Source organism: Echinops telfairi, unplaced genomic scaffold (genome assembly GCF_000313985.2).
Source record: "Echinops telfairi isolate 266 unplaced genomic scaffold, ASM31398v2 ScPeMD7_30;HRSCAF=105, whole genome shotgun sequence".
Classification (NCBI taxonomy): Eukaryota; Metazoa; Chordata; class Mammalia; order Afrosoricida; family Tenrecidae; genus Echinops; species Echinops telfairi.
Window position 1 is genome coordinate 4548115 of NW_022103927.1, and position 10301 is coordinate 4558415.

At 57.8% G+C, this 10301-nt stretch overlaps 1 protein-coding gene across 1 annotated transcript; it reads right to left on the reverse strand.

Moving 5' to 3' along the window:
- Positions 1-1505: 1505 nt before the first annotated feature.
- Positions 1506-7812, reverse strand: DAND5 (DAN domain BMP antagonist family member 5). Its single transcript, XM_004715588.1, has 3 exons — positions 7477-7812; positions 3302-3546; positions 1506-1614 (listed from the first exon to the last, which is right to left on the reverse strand). The coding sequence occupies exons 1-3, from the start codon at positions 7810-7812 to the stop codon at positions 1506-1508; spliced, it is 690 nt and encodes a 229-aa protein (XP_004715645.1).
- Between the last annotated feature and the right edge of the window lie 2489 nt (positions 7813-10301).

The window sequence follows — 10301 nt, forward strand, 5'->3', positions numbered from 1 at the left end:
TCACCTGTGAAGCTAGGAGTCAGCAGAGAGCTAAGCCCCACTCCCAAACTGCACAAGGAACTCCATCAGGTCAAGCCAGGGCAGTCTCCAACTCCCCCGTGCCTGGGTCAGCTCGGCCCATACCTGGATCAAGGGTGGCCCCTGGTGGCCATGACTGGTCTCTGCATCCATCTATGCTAGATGGATGGGTTGGCTCTGGCCCACAGCTGAGTGTCTTCTAGATCCAGGATCCAGAAGCCTGACCGAGAATGGAGAATCTGAAACCCACCTCCAATAACCTAGACTCTAGACCCTCAAAGCCCCAATTCAAAAACCCAACTCCCCTAGCTCAGAATATAAAACTCTGGGTCTAAAGATGGTGCTTCCAACCCCCACCAAATTCACAAGCGCCACGAGAAAGTGAATGAGGAGCCACTACATAAAATAGAGGAGTCACTATAAATCAGTGCACTCTAAAGGTACAGGATCCAGATCCCCAAAGCCCAGATGCCTGAATCCGGATCACAGGCCCCCACAATCTAGAATCCAAACATCGGTAGAAGCGAATCCAGAATCTAGAACTCAGATTCAAGAACCCACCTCCAGTGGGGTGGGGGTGGGGAAACTCGGGCCTAGAAATGCGAATCTAAGACTCTAGGACCCAGTTCCCCAAACCCCAGTCCCACACGTCTGAGTCCTCCAGACTAGGCTCTGGGTGGGTGGGGGCAGGGGCAAAGCCAAGGGGCTGAAGAGGAGTCCCAAGAGCCCTCCCCCAGCTGTGTGCCCCTGTGTGTTCACACAGACACACGTGCACAGGCGTGCATGCATGTAGGCCCCCCTATCAACAAGAGGAAGTCCAACAAAATCCTGCACAGACTCACCCCAGACATCCAGCCTGTGACCGTCAGAAGTAACAATATCACATGGGCTTGCAGGCACTGGTGGCCTAATTCTTCTTTTCACATCCCCACAACCCATGAAACACACACACACACACACACACACACGCTCTTCTACCCTGACCCAAAGACACGGGAACCACCGGCCAATCATCTTTCTGCACACAGACATACTCAGGTCTGCATCCACCTGGCCATCCCCACCCAAACTCGCGGTCACGCAGTCACCACCCAGGGACACACAATCCCACAATCGCAGGCGTGTGGACACAGGCGTGAGTGGGTGCTCGCACACACGCACACACACACACACACTCCTCCGAGCACCGAGAAACCACACAGCCTTGGAAGCCACGCAGCCCCTGGGAACAGGACTCCCGGGAAGGGGCTTACGGCACCCCCCAGTCTGCCCCCCTCCCCACTCTCCTCCGCCCCGCCGGCTGGCGGGCTTTAATACAGATGCCAAACTCATAATTGTAACTGAGGGTGACAGGGTCACCTTGAGCCCCAGATGCTCGCGAAGTGACAGATGGCGTTGGCAAACCTGATTAGCAGCCCCTGTGCCAGCGCCTGTGGCACCTGCATCCCAGCCCCTCCCCCGCTCCCCCACCACTCATTACCCACCCATTACTGAGCCTGGGGGGCGGGGAGGGTGGGGGCTGGCTGGCACTGCTCGGGAGGGGGCAGGAACTCCAGGGGGCCCCCTGGCACCAGGGTTCCCAGCTGGCTCCCCCAGCTGGCAGGAGGTGGGCACAGCTGAGGGGGGCAAGCACCTCATGTCGGCCAGAGAGAGGGGTGACCGCAGTGCCAGGGCTGAGCCTCAGCTCGCTGGCTCCCTTGCTCACTGGGACAGAGGGATGGACGAATGGATGAAGCCTTGGGTTTGGCACAGGTCCCTGGAGAAGGGGCGCCTCCCCTACAGGCGCCCTGGGTCTCCCCCCAGGGCTCTTCCAGCAGCGCCTTGGGAGCAGCCTGCCTGGCCAGTTCCCATCCCTCCACACTGGCCTGCTGGGTCAGAGGTCACAGGTTCTCACGCCCCACTCCCCCATCTGTTTCCCCCAGTTCCTCCCTCCTGCTCCCTTCACCTGGGGCCTTCCTTCCTGAGGCAGGAAGAGGGCTGAGGGGACCCAGCCAGCCGCTGCTGCCACCACCCCCTCCTCGCCCCGCGCTCCGGGGGGCATTTGGAGGGAACCCTGACAGCGCCACATGTCCCTGCCTCTGTGCCAGACGGGCCCATCTGCTGAGGCTCTGGTTCCAGCCGCCAACCACAGACCCTGTGCCCCTCCATGCCCGCGCTGCCCAGGCCACTCGCCACCCCCACCCCCGCCCACTCCGGGGAGCCCAGTGCAGGGACAGACAGCACACGCACACACCGCTGGGCTCCGCAGGCAGCCTTTATGGTTCCTGTGTGGACATCCAAGCAGGGGGCAGGGCAGGGATCATCAGGGACAGGCAGCTGGGAGCCTCTGGGTCCTGCCTTGATGTTGATATCAGTTCCCCAGCAGCTGCCTGCCTGCCTCATCATTGGGGGGGGGGGGGGCCTTTCTGTCCTCCCTGCATCTGGGAGAGAGTGGGTCTTTCACTTGGTCTGTGCGAGACAGTGCAGCCTAGTGGTTCTAAATAGGGCACCAGGCTGCCTAGGGTCAAACCCCAGCTCTGCCCTCTCGTCGGTGTGACCCCAAGGGAAGGCGGTTCCCTTTGGGAAGCTGGTTTCCTCATCTTCACCTTCCACCCAGGCTGAAAGTAACCCCATTCCTGAGGGGTCCCAGGAGTCGGTGCCCTGGGGAAGGCTGCGTGCAGACCTGTGGGGCCTGAGGACTCAGGAAGGGAGCGCTGTGCTGAGGTCAGGAGCCGGAGAGCTCTGTGAGTCAGGCACTGAGCTGCTACGAACTGCAAGGTTGGAGGTTCACACCCACCCCTGGGGAGAACAACGAGGCTCCAGTACAAATAATAATAATAAAGACATACGGCCTCAGATAACCCCAGGGAGCAGTTCTGCTTTGTCCTACTGGGTAGCCATGAGTTGGAATGGACACACACCGTAAGGAGGTGAAGCAGCACAGATCACACCACTGCCAGCTAAAAGGTGGACGGTTCAAATCCCCAGGCAGCTCCGTGGCAGAAAGCTGTGGCAGCCTGCTCCCCAAAGGATTTCCTTCTCAGAACCCCAATGGGCAGTGCTCCCCTGTCCTATAGGGTCTCGGAATCAACTCAAGGGCAGTGGGATGGGGGTTTATACTATTCGTGTCCCACCCCAAGGTGAGATCTGTGTCGGGAGTTCTGGGGAGCAGGGGAGGGCTGGGCCGGCCTGCCGCCCGAGTCACTGTCCTCTTGATCTAGGGGACACTGTCCAGGGGAAGGCTCTTGCTGCTTGTCCCTCTTCCCAGCGTGTCTGCGTCCATCTGCGGGGCTCGGCTCCCTGCCTGGAGCTGCACTGACACGCCTCGACTAACACAGTGGACATCCTCCTCTGCCGCCGCTGCCGGGCGGCGGGGCGGCCCACCCAACACCACAGAACCACAGACGTCCAGCGCTTCCGAGTGGGCGCACAGCTGCTGCAGTGGACGACGGGGGAGGGGTCCGAGCTGGGGACGTAGAGGGAGGGGCAGCGGCCAAAGCAGAGGTTGTTGCGGAGACGAACAGCTGTGCAGCCGGGACGGGAGAGCACCTGGGGTCAGAGACAGAGAAACAAGTCAGGGCAGGGGCCTGCTCCTCCCTCCCACCAGACTTGAGGGCAGGCTGCCTCGTGTCCATTGCTGACACGGAGTGAGAGACTCACCCTCCCAGGGCTCCGGTGTCCTCCCTTGCAAAAACAAACAAACCACTGAGGTTCGAACAGGAAAAACAAAGCAAAGCCCTCCAGCTCTTTCTACAGTGAGGAGTTAATGCAGGGATGTGGTTATCCAGGGGACAGGGACCGAAAAGCCAAGCCGGAGATGACGAGGCAAAATTCTGGAATTAGAACCAACAGCCAATCACTGCACCACCCCACCCCTGAAGGTGATATTGGCGGAGGCCGAAAGCACTCACCAGAAAGCCCACAGCCTGTCTGGCACACAGTCGGTAATCAATATGCCTGATTTTCTCCTGTGACTGCCACCATCTCAGTGGATCTATCAACCTCCCGCCCTCTCCCCCCACCCCCCAGGGTCTGCTTATGCCCTACACTCCACCATCACCTTCCATCTTAGGGTCAAGTCCCTGCACACTCTGTCCCCATCACCCTCGTGCCCTCTCCTTTCTCACGCACCCCTTCGCTCGCTCTACCTCTGGAAGATCTCCTTCTAATGCTGGTACCCCTTTCAAAGCTCCCTGAGAGACCTCACGCCCACCCCCACCCCCTGGTGCCCCCCACATGGACTGGACTTCCCTCCAGCCTCCCTCCCTCTCCACATGGCTCATCTTTCCTCCCTCCAGGGCGTGGCTGAGGGGGATGGCGTCCCCCAAGGGTGGCCCACCCAGCAGCCACCTCTCTTCTCCCCTGGTGCTCCTGGAAGCTGATAACATGGCCCTTGGGGGCAGGCGGCTGCTGCTCGGTTGTTTTTCTCTCCCCGAGCCCCCCGGGGGTCGTAGGTGTACCCCTGGGCTGCTCACCACAAGGTGAGCAATGGGGAGCCATCAGCCACTCCCCGGAAGAAAGAGAAGGTTTTCTGTTCCCTTAAAGGGTCGCACACCGTCTTGGCATCCCACAGGGGCAGGTCCCCTCCATGGCAGCGAGGTGTGTTGTTTGTTTGTGCCTAGCCTAGAGCACCGAAGCTACCTGTGGGCTGGTTCCAGGTCTCTCTCCTCTATGGCTCTGACCCCGGTCATTCTTACTCCGCCCACCAAGTCCGCTCCCGTTCAGAGCAGCCCGTCATGCAGGACAGAAGGTAACACTGCGGTTCCCACGGAGCGCATCCATCTCGCCAAAACCTTTCCTCTTTCTTCCTGACCTCCTGCTTTAACAAGCCTGGGGTCCTCTTCCCGTGTTTAATAAGACCCCAAACTAAACTCCCCGCCATCAAGCCAAAACTGACTCACAGGGTAGAACCACCCCCCATGGTTTCCAAGACTGGGACTGTCAGAATGGAAACCCTCATCTTCTCTCTCCAGAGCAGCCAGTGGCTTCCAACTGCCCATGGCACAGCCAGAGGCCCAGCAGGGCTTAAACTCTCGTGCCACGCCAGGCCCTGCGCTAAGCACCTGGCTCACCGTGAGGCCAGTACTGCTGTTCTTTTTACAGGTGAAGACACTAAAGGCCCACGAGGGCTGAGGGTGCTGCGAGCCCTGGTGGCGTAGTGGTTATGCGTTGGGCTGTTACCTGCAAGGGCAGCAGTTTGAAACCACCAGCCTCCCTTCGGGAGAAAGACGGGACTTTCTACTCCCGTAAAGAGGGATAGTCTCAGAAACCCACAGGGCAGTTCTACCCTGTCCTTAGAGGGTCGCTGTGAGTTGGCATTACCTCGGTGGCAGTGAGCGTGCTGGCTAGATTGTCCCCCCAAATGGGTTGGAAATCTTAACTCCGATAGTAGTTACGGAGAACGTTGGTGGTGTAGGGGTTCTGCATTGGGCTGCTAACCTGAAGGTCAGCAGTTCAAAACCACCAGCTGCTCTCCAGGAGCAAGATGAGGCTTTCTACTCCCGTGAAGATTCCACCTTGGGAACCCACGGAGTCCAAATGCCTAGATGGCAGAGAGGTACATAGTGGTCTGCGTTTTCTTTGTTACGCTCATGAGACCGGATTAGTACAGGGCGAGTTTTAAATCAAGCTCCTTAAGAGCCAGCCAGCCACAGTGGAAGTGGGAAAACGCTGGAGGAACAGACACCGAAAAGGGACAGGACCTTCCCCAGAGCTGATGGAGAGAGAACGCCGCCCCTGGAGGCCCGACCTCAGCCCCCTGAACTTCTCCACTGTGAAAAGCTTAACTCCATTGGCTTCCTCTCTGAAGGTTAATTTCAGAGACAGCTGACTGAGACGTGCCCCGGAGGGGTGGGGAGGGGGGTGGCCTCTGCTCCAGGTGAAGGTGCCCAGCTGGAACCTGGGCCCGGGTCCCTCCTGCTGGTGCATGGAGGGCAGCTGCAGGATTGGGGCAGAGGCAGCTGTATCACCTGGTTTGTCAGCTGCATCACCTAGCTTCACACTAGCTACATCACCTAGTTTCTTGGCAAAGACTTGGTGAGCAAACCCTCAGCCCCTGCCAGCAAATCCTTGGCGTGCAGGTCAATCCATCTCCCCTGGGGCGGGAACTGGGGCTCTGAGAAGAGAAGCTCGTTATCCTGGATCACCCAGAAATCTGGCCGAATTTGAACCCAGGTGCACTTAACCAAGGAGCCCTGGTGGCATGGTGGTTACGGGTTGGGCTGCTAACCAGGAGGTCGGCGGTTTGAAAACACCCGCTGCTCCTTGGAAGACAGACGAAGCTTTCCACTCCCCTTGAGTGACAGTCTGGGAACCCCACAGGGACGATTCTCCCCTGTCCTCCTTGGCGGTGAGTTTGAGTTTGGAGTTGTGCTTCCCCGGGGCACCACGTAAGATTCCCACAAGCCCACTGACCCACAGACTGGTCTTGCTGGCGGCTGCTAAAGCACTCTTAAGGAGCCAGGCAGGACCACCACCCATTCATCCAACCCTTAGTGAGCCGGCAGGGCCTGTCTGTTCTAGAACCTGGTGACGGGGCCCAGCAGAGGGCAAGACAGATTGTACAAAATAAATTAAAAGGTCCCTGCCCTGGAGGAATACGTAGACGCGACCTTGAGAGAGACAGAGGAAAAAGACCATTTCTTGAGTAAGTTTCATAACCAACTACCTCCCGCCTAGCGAAGATAAAACAGACCGGAGGAAGGTGGGAGGCGGGGGTGGGGGTGGCGGGAGTCCTACGGTGTTCAGCACGTTCTAGAGTGGATCTTGAGATGGGTGTGTTGTGTGACATGTGGATAGAGTGCCCATAAAATGGTTTAAATAAATACGGAACTCTTCTCCAAATAAAAACAAATGGTGTTTGAAGAAAACCCGAGGGAGAGGCTGTAAGGAGCCCAGGAGCGCAGCCAGCGCAAAGGGAAGAGGGAACATGGTGCATCCCAGGGGCGGGGAGCAGGCCGTGGTGCTGGAGAGAAGTGAGGGTGAAAACGGAGGCAGGCAGGGTGTTCAGGTCCTCAAGGGACAAGTGGGGGACCTTGGGCCCTGGCTCTCAGAGGCAGAAGCCCTGAAGGGTTCTGGGTGGAGGAGTGGGCTCACCGGCGCCCTCTGGCGGATCCATAGGAAACAGCCCGGAGGTTTTGCCAAGAGCAGAAACCTAGAGAGATTTGTAAAATCCACTTTTAAGGGGGAAAAATGAGGAACTGATGCCAAAGGCTCAAGTACAAAGCAAATGTTTTGAGAATGATGATGGCAACACATGTACAAATGTGCTTGACACAATGGATGGATGGATGGATTTTGATAAGAGTTGTAGGAGCCCCCAATAAAATGATTTAATGATTTTTTAAAATCCATTTTTGTGAAGGAGGACACGGAGGCTCACAACCATCTGATCGGAAGAAACAGAACGTGGACTAAGCGCCTGCCCAGAGCTGGTGTGCGGAGACGGCCCCTCCATCCCTCCCTCCCCCGCCGGCTTACCTGAGTGAAGGGCCTGGCTTTGCAAGATTCCTGGGCCACTTCCTGCGGGTCCAGTGGTAGGGACATAGTGGTGGCAGTGACCACCTCCTGCCCACTCTGCCTCCTGGTTTTCTGCAGGCCCAAGAAGGCCTTCCAGCTATCCAGGGCAGAGGCTGGCACCTGGGGGCCTGGGGACCCTCGGCTTAGAGTCCAAGTCTTGTTGGTAGCAGCCCAGGGCTGAGACTGGGGGCCCAGGGGTACGGGTGCCAGGCCTGTGCCTGTGCCTGTGGGCAGCCAGGCGCCACTGAGCAGGCTTAGGAGAGTGATGAGATAACCCACGAGCAGCTGCTTGTCCATCTGTCTGTCTGTCTGTTTAGAGCTAGGCTCAGGGTCCTGGCAGTGGCTCCTGCTGTCTGATGACTGGACTGACTGTGGGCACACCAGCCCTTTCCTACCCTTGCCCCCCACCTGAGCAGTCTGGGCAGGGCCCCTGGGAACCCACCATGGGGGAGGAATGCAAACCCAGCCCTGCTGGGTTCCCGCCCCGCCCCCTACCCCCCAGTCTGGGATGGTGCTGGGGGCTGGGACTTGAGAGGGTGTGGGCTATAGGGAGCAGGAATGGCAGGTCTAGGGACAGGGTGCTCCGGCCTCTGAAGGGCTGCTTTGCCTGGTCCTAGGCCCTCAGTCATCCATTTAGCAAAAAACCTAGGCTTTGGGGGTTAAAATCCCAGCATTGCAACTCCTGGCTGTGTAACATGGGGAGAGTTCCTTAACCACTCTGGGCCTCTCTCTGAGGGAGGATAATAGCAGGACCTACCTCAGGGTTGTTCTGAGAATGCAATAGCTTCTATACAAACCAAACCAAAAAAAAGGGTGGGGGGGAAGGAGCTTAAAACAGAGGTTGATACTTTGTAAGCACTCGGAGGCAGCTCTAGTTAACTCATTGTTGCTGGTTGACTTTTTCTGATACTGTAACTCTTTATAGGAGTAGAGAGCCTGGTCTTTCTCCCTGGGAGCAGCTGGTGGTTTCGAACTGCTGACTTTAGCAGAGGGACCGCAAACTGGCCCTCCAGCATCACAGGGGAGGAAGCAGAGAGTAAAGCGTGACCAGGGCGAGTTCTGAGTCTTCAGGGTGAAAGGAGACTAAATCGGAGTGTGCCTCAGAGGGATCAACGGAGTCCTTCACCCACAGGTGGTCAAGGAAGGCCTCTCCCCAGAGGTGACATTTTTGCAGAGACCTGAGATCGAGGTGGAGGTGGTGGGAACCTGGGAGTGTGGGTTGGGGCTGGAGGTTAAAGAACTGGCAGCCGAGTTCCAGGCTTTGAACCCCTGGAGGCGCCTAGGGGAAGGTGGTCTGGACCAAGACCTGGCACCTCGGTGTCCCGCATCTCACACCCAAGTGCAAAGCTGCTGTGAGAAGCAGCGGGTCGGCGCGTTCCCGCGCTGGGCTCCCTGGAGCGCGACGGGGCGCGCTCTCCCTCTGGCGGCGGCTCTCGGAACTGCGCGGCGCCCGCACCCAGAACACCTGCCGTCCTGACGTCTGACCCGGACCCCGCGGCACCTGGGCGCCTCCCTCTCAGCCCCGCCCCACGCGAGGCGCAGATGATTCCCCAACCTGCCCGCTGGTGTCTTCCCGGACCCAGTCCGCCCTGCCAGGTGTGGGCTTGTTCAGGTTCCTAAATTTGGAGCATCCTGCATGGGTTTTCTCTGACCAACACCACTTCGAATAGGACAGCAAGTCCGAGCCGACTCAGCTATGAATCCCTACGGTTCTCCACTACCCTTCGTCCCATGCTGGTCCCACAGCCTGGACCCTGAACCTAGCTCTAGACTGACAGACAGACAGATGGACAAGCAGCTGCAGCTGCTCGTGGGTCATCTTATCACTCTCCTAAGCCTGCTCAGTGGCGCCTGGCTGCTCACAGGCACAGGCACAGGCACAGGCCTGGCACCCGTACCCCTGGGCCCCCAGTCTCAGCCCTGGGCTGCTACCAACAGGACCTGGACTCTAAGCGGAGGGTCTCCAGGGCCCCAGGTGCCAGCCTCTGCTCTGGATAGCTGGAAGGCCTTCTTGGCCCATCCTCTCCCACCTGGCCCCACGGGAGTCCCTCCTCCCCGGGCTCTCCAGCCCTCATCCCCCGCCCCATGACGTTCCCTTTCCTGCAGCTGGAGGGCGTCCGTGAGCAATTGAATCCCCACAGCTTTCTGCCCCATCACCCAGCGACCCCGGCTCTCAGCGCACTGTCTTCCCCTCACTCACTGGGCTCCCGCCACTGGAATCCTTGCTCTTTGGCAAGCTCACAAAGCGCAAAGGTGCTCTCTGTGCCGCCGGACAGAACCAGGCGTTCCAATTTGAAAAGATAGCCAGTTCAACCTAAGATTTTAGGATGGACCAGAACACATCCAAAACGTGTAAATAATAAAACCCAAGGCCAGAGGAGGGAGTTGTATTAGAGCTTAACGTTTGAGCACTCGGTTTGCAGAAGGCTATGGATGACAGTGAAAGCCCAAAATCCATTTGCAGAGTCCCCATGGGGAGATTAAACCTCCACTGAATTCCTTCAGACGATTGACTGGATGTGAAGAGCTTGGCTTTGAGACAAAGTGCATTAGAAAGTGGATTACAACAGATATAGTCAGGTTAACATCTAACATCTTACCGTTTCTTTTCCCTTTTGGTTTATAACTTGTTCTGGTTTTAATGTGTTTCTGCTTCTTTCTTTTTTTTTTTTTTAACATAAATTAACCCATTTATTACAGACCAGAGAGGTTTCAGGTAGTAGGGCTTCTCCTGGTCTTTCCATCCCTGCAGTCTTCTGGTGGTGGACTTGGCTGGGACAGCAGAG

Bases quoted from the DNA above. Each gene is read 5' to 3' on its own strand.
- DAND5 (XM_004715588.1), bottom strand. From the start codon at position 7,812: ATGGACAAGCAGCTGCTCGTGGGTTATCTCATCACTCTCCTAAGCCTG. The intron at 3,547-7,476 runs GTAAGCCGGCGG...CTCTGACCCCAG, and splicing joins AAGCCAGGCCCTTCACTCAG to GTGCTCTCCCGTCCCGGCTG. The intron at 1,615-3,301 runs GCAGGGAGCCGA...ACCTCCTGCCAG, and splicing joins GCGTGTCAGTGCAGCTCCAG to CTGGGGGAGCCAGCTGGGAA.